Here is an 18,614-nt window from a genome sequence, read left to right on the forward strand (position 1 = left end):
TTGGAAGTCTCTTGATATCACTGACATGAAGATATATACTGAACTGTATATAGAGAAATTATGGCATCCAGTCACAGGGCACTGTCACTTTAAAGCAGTGTTGAACCTGAAGAGATTTTGTGCAGTCACAAGCTTCTTGAAGTTTGACAACAGGGAAGGAAATGAGGGATAAAGACATCAGAACATATGGACTACGTTTGTTAAGCAGCTTTGAACATGCTACACACCAGGCACTGATCTGGCCATTCAGGAACATTGATTACATTCAGCTGTAAGTGCCAATTCATGTATATGCCAAATAAACAAGGAAAATACAGCTAAATGCAGGTGCAGGAAAAAGTGCAGCCTGTAAGCTATGTGTGGTCTCTAAAGACATGTTTGTGCCCCTTAGGGCCTCTGATAGTAAAAAGAAAAGAAAAGATCTTTGGATTCAAATTTTCACAAAAATCCTGTAGCTAGTGGGGAAAAACACCTGATTTAATAACACTTGCTTCCTTGCTCAATCCGATGTTACAACCTCTCCTCCAGCACCTGGGAAGTGTTGTTAGGTGGTCAGGAGAGGTCCAGAGAAGGAGGGATAGAAGTGGTATTTTCCAGTTTCCATTCTTCCTTACAGACCCCTAAGTTTTACCCTCGACTTATCCATGGGTCTTATCAAAATCCACAAATTTGACTCTGAAACTTTCCCTTGACTTATACATGAGGTCGACATGTACACGAATATATACAGTACTCAACTATAAGTCGACCTTATGTATAAGTTGAGGGCAAGTTTTGGGGCCAAAATTATGGATTTTGACATGAGCCATGGATAGGTTAAGTGTAAAACTTGGAGGCTACTACGTATATGCGAGTGGCAAGAGGGAAGCAGCAATCAATACGAGGCTTTATTGTTTCAGCCTCCACTCCCAAGACAGCGAAATGTAGAGGTGGGAGAGGGACTGTTAAACAAACAGCAATCAGTCAATCACCAAGAACTCTATCTGTTTGGCTCAGGAAAGAAACTGCACTGGGAAATTTGAAAGAGTTGCTGTCACATTACCATACTGACCCATAAATAAGTCAACCTAGGAGTTTGGGCTCAATTTTAGGGCATACATTTTTAGAATTATAGACGAGTATATATGGTAGGTTCTTCCAGATTCATATCTCTGACTTCTTTAATTGAGTCTATCCATATAGCATGTGACCTTCCTTTCTTTCTACTTCCCTCCACCTTTACTAACATTATTGTATTTTTTAATGAGGCATACCCTTGCATGTTACTGCAATGCTAAGACACCTCATTGCATCCTTTGAAGAGAAGCACAACAGGCAACCTGGTAATTTCCCCCCAGTAAATCCAGCTAGCATAAAATTGAAGGCCTCACTCCCACTACCTTTTAAATCGGATCACAAATCAGTTTGAACCAGTTTAAATGACCCTGGTTCGCACTTGAACCGAATAGCTGAAGTGATTTGGGGAGAGGGGCCATGTGCGAGACCCATTTAACCCATGTCTTTTTGATGCTGATTTTTTTCAGCATCTTTTTGGATAAATTGATTCTGTGCAAGTGTGAACCAGATGTGGATCGGAATCGATTTAAATTTGTCCTTTGGCTGTCTGGAGTGGGTCTATTTTCAATTGATTCATTTGTGAATGTGAACCACAAGTGGGTAATTTTATTTCACAAGAAAATATGATTGGGGAAAATGTAGTGTGAAGCATGCTCCGCTGTCGAATCGATCCATTGATTCAGTTCGCAAAGCAATTTATTTATAAGTGGGAATGTGGCCGAAGTATATTTCCATAATGGATGAAGTATGGTGGAGGACTATGTTTTCACCAACTTAGAACTGACAGAAATTCTGCTAAGTGCTAAGTGAAGACCTAATATAAGTTGGCACTATTAGACATAGTAAGCTATACCCTCCCTAATTACTACTGCAGAAAATTAATGTACAGCAGGTGGGATATAAGCTTCTAAGGACCAGTGCAACAATCTATTATCTGTAGAGTGGGCACTACAAAGAAGCTTTATCTAAATCAGTGTCTGATGTCAGTAATGAACTGAATACAGTTGAACACATTGAAACTTGAACCAAATAAGACTGTTTAAAGGCAGATCCAAGAATAGGGATCTAACTGGTTCAATCAAAAGACAGATCGGGAAACCAGTATCACTTTTACTGATTGGGTTTCACACTCTACCTGTATGCACAGGCTTGTAGCTTGGGTGTACTCCTGGGTTCAAACCTAAATCTGCAAGTTTCTGTGACAGCTAGGAGTGCAATTAAAACATTAACTCCACTTGCTCTTGGATATGTTTTGATTTGGTCATGATACAAATACCTGTCATGGTTTTGAGATCAGCAGGAGATACAGAAGTACATTTGATGAGGAAACAAGAGGGTCTATTAGCTGGCAGTTCCCAGACTGTAATATAATTCTGAGTGGGGTTACACTAGCCCCCTCCATGTTGTCCTTTTATCAGGCAAAAATCTTTATGTTTACACAGCCCTTCAAAATCAAGCTGCCTGATATGGTCAGGGTTTCTGTTGATTAACTTCTTTTTATATGTCAATATAATTTATTGATCTGATTTAAAACTGGTTATTTTAATATTTATAATGGTTTGTTTTATTAGCTTTTTAAAAAAAACACCTCTGTTGTATTCCACTTCTGCAACAAAAACAGGACAAAAATCAAACTGTCAATCAAACAAGCAAATTTATTATGGCATGCCATTAGTGGCCCATTAAATGAATTGCATGTTTTGCTTGTCCTTCTTAAAAGTAATTATTTTGCCGATTTTAAATAAAATCACATGTAAATTTAGCCATTTTTGTGTGTGGTTTGCCTGGAGTATTGCAGTATAAAATAGCAAAATGGGGACAATTTATTTTATGCAGTTATAATAAACCAAATAGTCTGTATGATGCATTCATAGTTGGAATATCAAACCTTGTCTGATGTTTAGCTAATAAGTGAGATGACAATTAAAGTTAAGTCCCCTCTCCATTATTTAAAATTAATTCTACCTACTATTGTTAATTCATTGAATTGGGATACTCCCATTTTATTCATTTAACCCATGAAGTGCCTAAATATTTTTCCCACCAAAAGATTTTAGACATTTCCCAAACTCACTTTTAAGATACTGATTGTATATGGGATGCATAGCCAAGCAGTTTTTCTCACAAGGAGTGAGGTGATAATAGCTTAATTCCTACTTGATTTTTCCTGTCTTTGCTTCAGCAACTCGAGGCTGACCTTGCCCATAATCTGATGACCTGGCATTGCACTCAGTTATTTGGAAAACTGTTCTGGCCATAGTTGACCCTGAGGGTGGTATCTGGAAGACCACTGATCCATTGACCCATGTCAAGAGTGGATTTAGAATCTGATCTACTGGGCCTCTGACATAGTTAGTCACCGAGGCCAATGCATATAATGTGTTTTTCTGCTTATTAAATAGCAAGTAGTTTCCATTTGTTAAAAGAAAGGCCAATTTTACACCAGTTACTTGCTATGAAATCATTCCCTGAACCAATTACAAATATTAGATCTTTCCATACCCGAAGTGCTGATTACAAGAAAATAATAGATTTTGCATAAAAATCTGTTGTTTAGCTTAGCTTAAAAGAGTGTTTTCATTAGCTAGGACATTCATACAAATTATCATTATACTATATTTTAAAAATAGAGTTTAAATGTTTTTAAAATTAAGAAATTTACTAAAGTAGGAAATCAGTACTAACCAATGAACATTTGCATGGCCTGTATTTTCCAATGTAATGGTATTATGGTGAACACTAGTCTCCTTACTATAAACCAGACTTGCTAACAAGGACCTAGAATTAACTTTGTCTTTATTCCACATATATTATTACTTGAATGTTTAACTAATTAAAATTGTAATAGTTTATTTTAGTTGCTTTAATGCATTTGGATAAATAACCATGGTTTTAAATCACTGTTTTAAATCACAATATTTTGTGGATGTAGAAAGATATTTTCTTAATAAAGTTGAAGCAAAAAACTACACTATTGAGATTAAAAAAATATTGTGTAATTAGCACTTTTAATATTAAATTGATACCTATTGGTCACACTATTTTTGCTTCTTTTTTTTATTAACCACACTCTACATTTGCATAAAATGTGTTTAATGCCTATTGATACAAAGCAACATCAAACTGTAGTTGTAAATCTGGCATGCCCCAATAATAAAGATAAATCAGTTTACAGACATTTCACTATACAGTATGACCCCTGTATTCACAGGAAATACTGTAATGGCTCCATCCTGTGGAATCCTGGGATTTGTAGCTTTTTGTGTGCTCCAGAGCTCATAGACAGATTAGGCTAAATATCTCACAAAACTACAAATCTCAGAATTCCACAACATTGAGCCAGGGTAGTTAAAGGGGTGTCAAACTGTATTTTTTATGCAGTGCAGATGCAGCCAAAGGTACACAACAATAACAATAAATTGCTGAGTTGGGTGCACTAGGAATTGGTGATGGTACTAGAGAGAGTAAATATAAGGACATCTGAGTGTATCAAAATGAGAGCATAGAGAATGGGAACATATTTTTATTAGCACTTTGAAATGGGAGCTATCTTAGGTATTTCATTAGTGGTGAATGAAGTAGGGTGAATCTTTTACAATATCCACTAATAGTGTACATTAGAATGCATTTTAACATGGGAATTAAGAAAAGGATTGAGAAAAATGTGAGTGGCATAATATGAATTTGAAATGTTTGCATTTGTTATTATTAATTTGTGTAATACATATTCATTACATTATTAATGAATGCTTGCTTTTGTTGTTCAAATAGTGTTGTTGTTTTACCTACTTACAATTCAACAGCACATTGCCTATGTTTCTAGAAAATAAAAATATCAGATTTTTTTAAAAAAGGAAATTATTTCATTCTTCATTCCATAATTTTTAATTCATTTTAATTTTACATATTAGTATTGTTCAGTATCTGCTGGATATAGTACTGAGTGAATGTTAGATCACTGACAAAGCAGAAATGATAGCAAAAAGTTTGAAATATATTTCCATACATTTCTTCTGTCTCTTATTAATATTAGTGTGTACATAATTGGGATACCTCTAGAAACCCAATTTATAACATGTCACTGCTTTTCATTTCCATATAGGAGCTTATTCCTGAATTTTATTATCTCCCTGAGATGTTTGTCAACTCCAATAATTACAGTCTTGGAGTGATGGACGATGGAACAGTTGTGTCTGATGTTGAACTTCCACCATGGGCCAAAACCCCAGAAGAATTTGTTCGCCTGAACAGATTGGTAAGATAGCAATCAACTATTGTGTGTGATAAGAACTGGTGCTTGAAATGTTTTCCCCGAGAGAATTAGATTTGTCCTTTTGTTCTGTGCAAAGCTTGAATTTATGTAGGCTGGGAATGAAAGAGCTACTTTAGGGTTTAGGAATACCTAACGCATGTGTTTTTTTAAAAAACAACAACATAAAACAGTAGACCATCATACTTATTTCCATTATCAGTTTATTATGAAAGTGCAAGATGTATGACTACATTTACTTGGTTTTTCTTAGTGTTTAAACATAACTTTTCTAATGCTTTCTTGGCCCAGTGGTCAGATTTATTCTTAGGCATTTCTTGCTTTTCAGATTTACAGTTACTGAAACTGCTCCTGTCCCTGCTAGAGTAGTGAGAGAGGCAACATTTGCATGTCTTTACATATCACATAAGGCTTTTGATTAGTACCACTTCTGAAGGAAGTTACAATTCCTATGTATGTTAACTATAGCACATTAAAAGAGTGGAAGTTCAAAGCTTCCTCTTTGTACCTGCCACTTCACTTGGGCTTTTATTTGTTAAAGACTGGGACTTTTCATGCACTCATGAAATCTAGCACTTGAACTATTTTCCCACAGTGTTATTCTGAAAACAGATGATGCTTTCAGGTTAAAAGAGAGAGAGAGAGAGAGAGAGAGAGAGAGCTTTTTTACCTACTTTTGCACTACGGGTACCATTTTCATGTGGTCTAGTGATTTGCTGCAAGATACTTATTTGGTCCTAGTCTTATCAAATATATTTTCCCTCTAAATATTTTGTATTATGTATCCTATTTTCAGTTATTCTCATCTCACACAATAACAAATCACAAGTCCAAAAGTTCTTTAATCTGGGTTGATTCTTGTTATTAATATCTGAAAGACTGTGGAAGGTCTTATTTATTGCTATTCTTTACCCAGTTATCTAGGAGTAAGGCCCATTGAAATGAAACTGTTTATTGGATTTTAATTAAAAAAAATTAAAATAAACCGGTGTGGTACAAACTAAATACAGAAAAGCAGTTCAATCTGTATTAAGAATAATGAAATATAACAACACACTTACCATAGAACAAACAAATGCTCATTGAATTTTCACTTCCCCCAGACCATGTTTGTATCCATAGAACTACTAAAATATAGGAGCAAACATACTAATTAAAAAAAACATCAAACACCTTGTCACTGACTGATAAAATATAATGCTGCAGGTCTGGGCCTCACAACTTTCTTCCTTTCCACTGGATTCTGTTCTGGGTTCTCCGCTGGTGTCCTTGCTCTTGAATGTAAAGCTATGCTTATGTTAAGAGGTCTGTATGCACAGTGCACACTCCAGTGTTTGAGGTGTCAGCAAGCCTTAGGTTTAGGTCAAGATTGTAATTTAAATAATCTGAGGTTTGAATATAAACATGCTCTGAGGGGAGTGAGAATTCAATGAGCATTTGTTTGTTTGTGGTTTTTATTTATTACACCGCATTTCAAATTGCCCTTCTAAAATCCCAAATGGGTCAAAACTACTGTAAAGCGTGGCAGCTTTGTTCCAAAGATCCCCAAACCCTCTACACAGCTCCAAAACTAATCCCCCCCACAAGTGGCTGAAAAGTACAGTCACTCTTCCTAACTCACGGATCTGGGATGCGTGCCCTCGAATATCCGTGGAGGGGGGACCTCCACTATTTCCAGTGATGTATGCACGGGGTGCCCCCATTCAAGCCTAGGAGGCTTGAATATGCATGAGCCTCTGTTTTTGCAGGGGGGGTGTCCAGAACGGAGCCCCACAAAAATGGAGGGTCAACTGTAATCTGTAAAATGATATGACATATTTGACATCTGAGGCAGATCAATTTTTAAAATAATCCTCCTGCAACAAAATTATTTTCAGTAATACTTATGAAATTAAACAAATAAGAACAATGGCCAGAAACTTCATTGAATTTTGCATGTACAATTATACTAGTAAAAATACATTAATTGATAAACTGTAAACCTTGTATTTTCTTCCTTGCCTTTCTTTAATATTAGTTCCAAGTCCAAGTCTAGCAGAGTGGTGTCATGTACATATCTTAATGAGCCTTCATCCAATTTTCACATCTCCTTTCTCCAAGTTTATCCAGTTTTCTGTGTAGTATGTTTAGATAGGATGATAAAATGCAGCCTTGCCTGACTCCTTTGCCAATGGCAAACTATTCTGTTACTTTGTATTTTGACATGACAGTGGCCTCTTGTCCTGAGTATAAGCTATGTACCAAAAATTAAAAAAAATGTGGTACATTGATTTCTATAATAGCAATCCATAGATTTTCATGTGCAGCACAAGCAAAGGCTTTGCTATCATCTATAAAGCATTGGCTGATTTTCTTTTGAAATTCTTAGATGTGTTCTGTTATCCAATGTTGGTTTGCAATATTATCCCTAGTACCTCTTCCTTTTCTGAACCAAGCTTGGACATCTGGAATTTTTCAAGCCACATAATTTAACCATCACTTTCTTGCTTTGGAGAGTAATGCAATGCCCTGTTGATTAATGAGATCCCTGGTGTTTTCTTTCTTGGGGAATGGCTATCAAGTATTTTCAGTCTGTGGGCTATTGCTTTGTTTTCCATATTTATTGGCAATTTGTAGTTAGAATTCGAGAGAATTCTATCTCTATCGGTTGAAACAGCTCTGTTGGTATGCCATCTATTCCTGGTGATTTATTTCTCCAAAGTGCCTTGAGTTCAAGTTTGATTTCACTTTTTAAAATAGTGGATTTATCTTCAAATGGTTCTTCCTTGAATGAATCTGTCATGCTTTATCTCTTTCACATAGTTCTTCAGTGTATTGTTTCCATCATTTTTTAAATTTTTTCTTTATCATATAGTGTGTTCTCCTGATGGTCATATAACATCCCAACTCTTGGTTTAAATTTCCCTTTGATTTCTCAGATTTTGTGGAAGAGGCCTTTTGTAATATCTTTTTTGTTGTCTTTTCTTTCTCTGCATTGACTAATGTAATACAATCCATCCTCCACGGATTCTTTATCCATGGATTGAAGCATCCAGGGCTTGAAAATATTTTTAAAAATATAAATTCCAAAAAGCAAACCTTGATTTTGCCATTTTATGTAAGGGACACCATTTTAGTATGCCGTTGTATTTAATGAAACTTTAGCATTACACATTTTGGTATCCACAGGGGGTCCCTGAACCACACCCCAGCAGATAACAAGGGGCCACTGTAGTTGTCTTTGTTCCTGCACACAAGTTGCTGAACAGGCATGCTCAAGCATTTGATCCTGTTTTTGTCACCTTTTACTTTTGCTGCTTGTCTACCATTAACTGTTTGACAAGTTTCATCTGTCATCCAGTGAAACTTTTTTCTTTCTTCTTGGCTGCAGATAGTATTTTTTCTTCCTTCATAGTGTCACTGATTACAGTGTAGTTTTTTGACTTCCAGTCAATTAGGGCTAATAGTTCAAATCTATTTTTACATATCTTTACATTCTACAGGGATGTTCTTCAGGTTGCATTTTGACATGATGATTGATTTAGTCTCCTTTTTTAGCTTTACTCTAATTTTTTGATATTGACAATTAATGGTTGGTGCTGCCATCGGATCCTGGTCTTGCTTTTGTAGAGAGAATGGAACTTCTCTCTGTACTGCTTCCAATTATGTAATCTATTTGATTTCTATATTAGGTCTCAGACAACATCCACGTATACTCTGGTTTCTTTGGTTGCCTAAAGAATGTGCTTGTAGTGAACAAACTGTTGGCCTTATGTGGTTCAGTCTGTTGCTGTCTTGGTTTTTTTTCTTGATCCTAGGCTAAATTCTCCAAGAATCTTTGGTTCAGCTGTTTTTTCCCTTTGTGTTCTATTTGCCTATGATTATCAACATATCCTGTTCGGGTGTGTGATCAGTTTCTTCCTGGATTCCAGCATTAGAGTCTTTCAATTTCTTTTTCTTCTGCTTCTATAGGTGAGGCACAATCTTGGATTTTGATTATATTGTCCTTTTAAAAAAATCATGAAATCTTCAAATTCAATCTGGCTAATGGCCCTAGAGTTGTTGTGTACTTTCAAGTAATTTCTCAATGGTCATTCTAAGGCAACCCTAACATGGTTTTTCTTGGCAGAATTTGTTTTTCTCTCTAAAAATGAGAGAGTGTGACTTGCCCAAGGACACACTGTCAATTTCCATGGCTGAGCAGGGATTCAGACCCTGGTCTCCCAGTGTCCTAGTGCAACACCTAGAATCTACATTTAATCTGACCAGCCCAGTCATATGAGAGTCCTACAAGTGCCTTGAATATGTCTCCTCCCCGCGAAAAACAACACCAACCCCTCTTGAAATCTCCATTTGCTCATCATGCTGCAGTAAATAAAAGATACTGACTAAGGAAAATTATATTTCCCATTTGAGAACTACTGGTTTCTTACCCCCCCCCAACTCCATTTTCTCATTCGCTGCAACATAGGACTACTTGCTTTGAGGACATATAGGGCCCGAACAGACAGGCCAAAATAAAGCTGCTTTGGTTCACTTTGGAGGTATGCTGTTTAAATGACACACGTATCTTAAGAGGACAGAAGCTGTGCCAAAGCTGCGCTCCAGTCCTTAGGACTGGAGTGTGGCTTTGGTGCGACTTCTGGCCTCTTAGGATGCATGCAGCGTTTAAAGTGCAGCATACCTCCAAAGTGACCTGAAGCAACTTTATTTTGGCCTGTCTGTTCTAGCCCATAGTTTCATTTTCAAAAGGAAGCAGCACCTACCACCCACCCCTCTCTCCCTTTCTTTTCTCTCTTGTTCAAGGAAATTCCAAGGAGAGGAGTGGGGGAGGTAGGGGAGAAGATTAGTTTGCCTTGATAGAATCATAGAGTTGGAAGAGACCGCAAAGACCATCCAATCCAACCCCCTGCCATGCAGGAAATCTCAATCAAAGCATCCCCGACAGATGGCCATCCAGCCTCTGTTTAAAGACCTCTAAGGAAGGAGACTCTCCTTCCTACACTCCGAGGGAGTGTGTTCCACTGTCAAACAGCCCTTACTGTCTGGAAGTTCCTCCTAATGTTGAGGTGGAATCTCTTTTCCTAGAGCTTGCATCCATTGCTCCAGGTCCTAGTCTCTGCAGCAGCAGAAAACAAGCTAGCTCCCTCTTCAGTGTGACATCCCTTCAAGTATTTAAACAGGGCTGCTTGCTGCTCAATTTTCATTCCTCTCAGTGAGCTCTTCTTCCCCTTTTTGATGTCTCAGTGAGCGAGGGGAGAAGGAAGAGCCACTCTTGGAATCCAGTTGCTTCGCCTCTGGGGTGGAATGGACCCCTATCCTGTTTTGATCTGCCATTAGGCATCACTACCAGTTACATCAGGCATGCCAGTTTGGCCCACTAGGATGGCAGGTGCAAAAAATGCCTCCCACATCCTCTCCCATTGCCCACCCCTGAGCTAGATGTTGAACTTCTTTCCTGGATGTTGTGTCATCTTTCTTTTTTTGTCCTTGGAGCAAAATTATCCTCAAGTATCCCTTTAGAAGCAATTGAGGGGAAGGGACTTCCCCTGCAGAAATTACATAGTGGTCAGCTCCTCTTGCTTTCATGTCTTTCTGTTCCTCTTTCTGTCCCTCAAAGCAATATGAACCTCAAGAAGCCCTAAGAAGTAAAAGCTGAAACTTTTCATATATCCCTGATGCTCTGATTTGAGTGATACAGATATTATCTCCAGTTAGAGATCATAGTTAAATCTATTGCTTTGAGTCACATTTGGGGGGGGGAGTGGGGTACAAACAATAAGTAAGTAAGTGAGGCGGGTTATAGACCGCCAAAAAGCGGCGGTCTGCTGCCGCTGCTGGTTGCTGCGTCCGGGAACCGCAGCAGCCAAACGGTGTGGTTCCTGGATGCAGCAAAGAAGGAGTACAAAAGTCGCGCTCCTTCCTGGGCCCCAGATGTGACGCCGCGAGGTGCTAGTCATATCCGGGGTGCGATGTGCGGATGCAGAGCATCCGCTACGTCAAGATGGCGGCGGCCGTGTGGAACGGCCACCGCCATTTCATACGGACTCAGTCTGTGCTAGGGATAGGGGCGTCTGGAAGAGACGCCCCTTTCTAACCCTAGCACGGACTGAGTCCATCCTAGGATGCCCATCTGTAACAGGCCTTAGTAAGTAAGTAAATAAATAAATAATGAAGTGGCCCCTCAGACATGTATTAATAAATAACAGTGTCTCTATAGTGATGGGCTATATTCATTTTTTCCACTGTAGGAAAATACAGTAATGTTAGATGAGCTTTGGGTCATGATGAAGCCATCTTACTGAAGTAAGCATACTGACATTTATTTAGTTCCTACATGGGAAGCTACTTATCAGAAATCTCATATACGCTTTGAGGTCCTTGATAGAAGAAAAGCAGGATTGTAAAAAATGGAAATGAATATTACATACATGGCATAAATAGGTAGTGCTTGCTTCATATTTCAGCACCATCATTCTTTGACTTTCTTTCCTTAATTAACAGTGGTCCAAAACACACTGCAGAAATAATCCAGTTTGAGACCGATTTAACTGCCCTGGCTTATTGCTAGGAAATCCTCGGAATTGTAGTTTATTTTGGCACTAGAGCTCTCTGACAAAGAAGGCTAAACACTTCACAAAACTACAGTTTCCAGAATTCCCAAGCACTGAGCCAGGGCAGTTTAAGTGGTCTCAAACTGGATTATTTCTGCAGTGTGTTTTGGGCCAGTGACCTTTGGTATAGTATATTGTCACAGTTTTTTATTCTCAAACACATATAGACCTAATTATCATGAGATAGCTCTATTATGCTATAGACAAGGATAGTCTACATATATAACATTTTACCAGTGACTTTTTCCTTAGGCAATTTTTTAATATTGAGCCCAAAGGAAGCATAATAATATAAACACTTATATAATGTTATATTCTGAATTTATACTAAATTCAAAATATGTTGTACTTTTGTAATTATATATTATCAATGACTATATTAGTCCACTGCCTCATTACTATTTAAGATGATAAAAATGAAAGTATTGAGTAAAACTACAAAAACATCTTTTTATTTTAATACTTGGAGAAAGAATGATTCATAATAACACAGCAGAAGTTAGTCACTAAAATTTGCCCATACATTACATCCTTGCGACTTTCTAGATCACAATAAATTATGATAGTAGTTTTAAGTGCCCATTTGGTAAGCTATCACATGTAGATTCCTTTCAGTTCTCTCTGCAGAGTTTTCTGCAATGATTGGACCTCATAAAATGCACACTGCTTTGATCTGTGACCTTTTTGTGGTGCTAATCGGGTTCCTGATATCATTATACCTTGCTCATTAATCATATTTCCTACATCCCATCAGCCAACTAGACAGCAAACCCCTCTGTTTCAGCCCAGTGCCTGGCAGGTTTCTGCTTTTCCAGATTATTACACTGTGATACTTTGGCTTCTCATAACCAGACCCGCATCAAGCTGTGTACTACAATTAAAATCAGATGGTCCTCAGGTTGAACAGGGATATAGTGTTGCAGCTGTCTGTCTCTTATTGGAATAGACCAGCAAGAGGAACAGATGATCTATAGAACAGTACATAATAACAGATTGTACAGTACCAGGTCAATAGCAGGGGTTCGCAATGCTAATTGGCAGACATACTTATTTTACTGTGACTCTCCATATTAAAAATAACATACAAGAGGCAATTTCATTAAAGCAGGTTATATATATATATACCCAGTGTCTTTGTTTTCATGGGCAGAAAAAGGAAAACAGTGTGAGTATGATGAGCTTTTATGATATAAATGTCTTAATAGGTATAAGTTGTAATTCATAACACTGTGACTTCTAAATCAATAATTAAAACAACCAATATAGACAAACACTGCTTTTTTTTAAATCAAAAGATGTAAGTATCTATATATATTTCTCAATAATTATCTGTACAACCATTATTCCTGGAAATCCCACCTGAGCAGATCCCACTTTAAGGTAAGTAAAGATATCATTGTAGTTTATCTACCTCTTCATACACTTCTATCCATGATTATCCAAACTGCCAATTAAGAGAAAAGAAAAGAATCTATAATAGTTCTACTCCCAATACTGCATTTCTCCCCTGTTCTTGTTGGAGGAAGTTAATAACATCAGTCCAATCCTTTTTGTAAATATTCATTAATTCATTTCGGAGACCTCTTGAAAGCTTATCCATCTCCATCATATCCAGGAGCTTGTAGATCCATTCTTCTTTTGAAGGGATCAACTTGGATTTCCAGTAACGCGTGTATATTATTCTAGCTGCCGATAACATGTAAAAAATTATTTTACCATATCTTTTTTCCAAGATTGAATCAATTACATTAAGTAAAAATACATCAGGTGAAAGTCTAAGACTTAAATCAATTTCCAATTTTTTTTGCCTTTTCACATGTCCACCACATATGATACAGCTATCCTTGGACTTTCCCACATTTCCAACAGATATTATTACTATTATTATACATTTTACTAATTCTTACCGGAGTCAAATACCATAGAAATTTTTTTAATAACTTTCTTTGATACTTTGACTGCTTCAACAAAAGCATAAAAAACTAAGGGGCTCAACAGACCGCCCCTTTCTTAGCCAGATTGGGGACATGGCAACCTCACGCCATAGCTCTGATCCAGCCTTTCAAGCATGCAAATAGAAGCCGCAAAAAGTGGCCCCTTTTTGCACCCTCAAAATGGCACCATAGCCATGGCAGCACAGCTCCTTTGGCATTGTGTCTTCTGGACACACCGTGTACTGTGTGGAGTAGTGCGTGGCATCAGGGCACCCTGGAGGGGTGGAGTCGGGTGTGTGTCATGTGGACGGAACACCCTGACTCTGCCTCCTCTTTCAGGACAGTCTTTAAAGGGCCTAAATTAGAGGAGCAGCTTCTAAAAAAAGTATAATCACAAAGAGGAGAGTAGTTCAGAAGGCACTAAATCCTTCTGCATATGATTGCCCTGTTGGTGTGTACTGCCCAGTTGGTTTGTCATTCAGTGTTACCAGTGGCTGCCACATTTCTGTCCATCATTTTGATGACTGTTGGTATTGTTGGTATGATTATCATGATAGAGATTCGGTGTATGTAGGAGAGTTTCATAACCTGACTGTAAAGAGGAGGAGAGGAAGAAGAACTACCTAATACAGACGGTGCTTTGCGCTGGCCTGGAGCCAGTTTTAGGACTCCATAGGGCTGGGCATCTATACGTGCCCAGCCCTACTTTCGGCACCCGTGTGCCATCTTGCTGCACCCCCATCCACACAGTGTGTGCGACGATAACGTGCGGGCATCTGAGCACCCAAACGGCACCCTCCGGAAGTGGCGGCATCATGACACGTGAGCACCATGATGACGCCCTTAAAAAGAAGCTTCCAAGAGCAGCTTCATTTTAGAGAGTGCATAGGTGCTGCGCGCACGGCACTGACAACTGGCAAAAATGGGTGGCATGGAGCCACCCATATGTATCTCCCCATAGCTAGAAAGCCGCACTATTTATTCAGGGGATAAATCCATTCAAAGCTGAGTTGGGAAAACTTTTGTTTGCTTGATTGAAAGTCTTTGGTTCAACTACAGTTCAGGGACGTAGCCAAGGGGGGTCTTGACCCCCCCCTTCCATTAGATACAATGTATGGAGTGCACTGGTGTGCTGCACCCAAGCCCCATTATAATGGTGGCACTTAGTCTGGACCCCGCTTCCCAAAATCCTGGCTATGTCTCTGTACAGTTCCGATTTATTAAAATCTATGCTTTGCATACTGTTTATTAACATTAACCTGAGTCAACAACCTTGCTGAAATATCCTGACCTACTTGAACTTTGTGAACAGGGTTTACACACAGACCCACATGATGCACAATCTAGCCTTGAAGTTTTCATAGTATGGGGGCCAGATATTGTACTTCAACATTTAGATTTAAAATACATTTTTCAGTGTTCCAGATACTGCTCTGAGATACATTAGGTAGATTTTTTTGTTCTGAGTGTATTCCTTCTTGGCCAAACGTTACACTGATCAGCAAATGTTTGGTTCTTATCATGGCTCTTTAAATGTAATCAGATTTGATGTGTATTTCTTTATTTTTCTAAGTCTCTTTTGGTTAAATGCTGTCTTGCTGTAATCCTTTCATAAAATAATTAGCTTTTTGTATTCTAAATTTGTAGTCATTATCCTTTCGTTTGAGTTAATACTAGTTAGGCATCTTGCATAATCTATGCACATTTCTTATTATGAACCCTCTCTAACTATGTAGATTAGACTCACATACACTGTGAATATGATTACAGGGCCACAAGAGCATTTAATTACCGTTCTGCATTAAAAACAACAGCAACAGCAAGATAGAAATGATTATAAATGATGCAAGTGGAATCCTGTTTCAGTTTGGGTAATCGCAAAGGGATGCACATGTTACCTTGGAAAGCACAGGACTCAAGGTTGTTTAGGTTTCATCCTAGAAAGGTGAGACTTTCTTTCAAATAGTCTAAGCCTATTGGATTTCTGATCCCTCATCCTAGAGGAATTTAAAGGGGAAAAGTTGGGCTGCCTGGCTGTGTTATTCAGATATGTTTTCTCAGTTTTATATAATGGGAGTTTACAATTGTTCACTCTGATACTTGGCTCAAGCATTCTGAATCCTGGTCTTAAAGTGGTATCAGATATGTTCTTGGAGACTTATGCTTCTTGAAGACTTATATTGAGTAAAGGCATCCCTTTTGGAGAGGGTTCCTGAGTCTGAGACCTTTTGGGACTAAATGCAGGGAACAACTGAGAGTGCTTCCATGTTCCTGGGGGAACATGGTTATTTGGCTGCACTGAATGTTCATTATGAGCACATGAGGTCTGTCAAGCCCCCTGTTGGTATGTGTCCCTTTGTGCAGTGTTTCTAAGTGCAGAGCTTTACCAGACAGGAATAAAGAGCAGTTAATCTCTTATAGAGAAAAAAAATAGACAGATGGATTTAGTGATATCACGCAGTAAAACCTTTTTGACTTTATTTTTTTTGGGGGGGGGGGAGGATCAGCTTTTGCTCCCCTCACTATCTATCACTAGCACAATTTCCCTCTGTTAATATTTCATTATATTTAGGTATGGGTCACATTATTTTTTAAATTCATTTATTACTTTTGTGCTGGTGATTTACATGCATATTTTTCTGTTTCCCATCTTTCCCCATCTTTAGTCTTTCGCTGCTTTCCCCCTCTACAATTGCTAATCTTTTCAATTTCTCACCTCCAGTTCTTCTATGATCTCTCTTGTAAGTTAAATTTATCATCACACAGGCCCTCTTTATCTTCATTTTTTGGCTACTTCCTTAATCCCTGAAGATTTTTACTTCTTGGTTGTATTGCTCTGTCTTCTGCTTCATGTACAAGATATCTAGATGAGATTTGCTTATTCCTTTGTTCTTTTCTGTTCAGACTGTGGGGTTTTTTTTTTTTTTTTAAATGCCATAAGCTTATTAAGATTTGTATCTCACAAGATATTGGCTACATTCTGAGTCATGGTTTTATACAGACATTACTCTGCAAGGTTGTCTTGTTAGTCTTCCTCTGTTGCATCTAAAATCACTGTTATCCATCCTTCACTGCTTTTTGTCTTAACATTCTTCCCATATAACCATAACCATGTTTCTTTTCCTTCCTCTCTGCGCTATCTCATTTTGCTTTTTAGGCAATGGTGTGTGAACAAATCTCAGGAATTCTGAAAGTTCTTGGGGCAAGTTGTACATTTGTGACTCACTGATTACTAGATAAAGGGTAATACCTCTTAATTTGGGGTCAGGAGTGCTCAGCTGTCATGTGGTGACCTTTTAGTCATTACTTTTTGAAATCATGTCATTCAGGAGATTGGCAAGAAATTTAAAGCAGAATTCTGAATAGTTGTTTGTTTGGATCTTGTGTTCATGCTCGTGTGTGTGTGTGTGTGTGTGTGTGTGTGTGTGTACACGTAGTTTTATGCACTATGACACTTTTAGGCACTGGAGATGTTTTCAGTTTCTTGATTTTTTTAAAAAAAAGATAAACATTTTGGTCTTGTACACAGTTTTGTTTAATGAGTTGTTCACTTTGGGTTTTTTTTTTGTTTTGTTTTGTTTTCTAAGAAGGTTCTGCTTTCCAGTATTGAAAAGGTGAATAAGCAGAAGGATCTTTTGAGCAAAGGACAGCAGCCTTATCTGAATTATTTGTGCAAGGAATTTTGGCAGTGTTGGGGGAGGATGAATTGAACCCTCAAAAATTGTCCAAGAAGGAAGCACTGCTACAGGCAAAGAGATGTTAGTGTGAAGTTTAAGCAGCCAATTTATGTCTTACTAGATAAGTATTCTGTGGTTGTTTTAGCAGTCACAAATATTGTCAGAAGAAAAGCGTTCTAAGATAATGAGGATGTAAGGGCTTTCCGACAGTGGTGGGTGTTCCACTACAAATTGACTAGTATTAAAAGTCTTTTCAGTAACACTTGTCTAAGTTTGAAAACTTTAAAAAGTCAACTAGAAGATTTTGTGTCAGACATCAGGTCTCAAGAATGCCAAGCGGTGCGAACATGGAGGTGTGTTCTGTCCTGGGATTGGTTTGTTTGTCATATAATAAATGATTGTGCTCATCACTGTAGAGATCTGTATATCTTCACCCCTTTGTGCATCTAGTTTTTGAAGTGTCTGTAGATAGCTGTTACAGATAAGCAGGGAATATCCTTTCATAAATGAGGGTCGATGTGATTAAGAATTACAATTTTTAATGGAAGAATTATCAGCAGAAATTTAGTTCATTTATTTGTAGTGCTTTTACTCAAAAGGCTGAAAATTAAGGGCATAGTTTATTTTTAAAAGGATATTACTTTAATCATGAGGTAAAATATATATTGGAGTGACAGTGGTGTAGTGGTTTGAGCATTTGACTATGACTCTGGAGACCAGGGTTTGAATCCTCACTCTGCCATGGAAACCCACTGGGTGACCATTGGGCATGTCACACTCTCTGAGCCCGAGAGATAGGCAAAAGCAAATCCCTCTGAACAAATCTTGCAAAAAACAATAACTCCTCCATGGTAGGTGTGCCATAAACTGGAAATAATTTGAAGGCACACAACAGGAGCAGCAATAACAATAACTACAAACTATTAATACTTTATTTATACTTTACATCTAAAAGTTTTACCAAAATAAGCTGAATTGAATTTTCATGTCAATTATTGCAAAAATGTTATTTATTTAAATTTAATTGATTAATAACATAGGCCTAATCCTATTTTTATTCCTGACTATGTATTGGCTTGCCATT

The 18,614-nt window shown here is 37.8% G+C and overlaps 1 protein-coding gene across 4 annotated transcripts in view; it reads left to right on the plus strand.

The window, feature by feature from the left end:
- Positions 1-18,614, plus strand: part of LRBA (LPS responsive beige-like anchor protein) — a 432,959-nt gene that overhangs the window by 334,234 nt on the left and 80,111 nt on the right. For all 4 annotated transcript variants that reach the window (XM_042467312.1, XM_042467313.1, XM_042467314.1 and 1 more), the window contains exon 47: positions 5,159-5,311. In XM_042467312.1, the coding sequence (XP_042323246.1) occupies positions 5,159-5,311 (153 nt within the window). The remainder of the gene's footprint in view (positions 1-5,158; positions 5,312-18,614) is intronic.

Source organism: Sceloporus undulatus, chromosome 5 (genome assembly GCF_019175285.1).
Source record: "Sceloporus undulatus isolate JIND9_A2432 ecotype Alabama chromosome 5, SceUnd_v1.1, whole genome shotgun sequence".
Taxonomy (NCBI): domain Eukaryota; kingdom Metazoa; phylum Chordata; class Lepidosauria; order Squamata; family Phrynosomatidae; genus Sceloporus; species Sceloporus undulatus.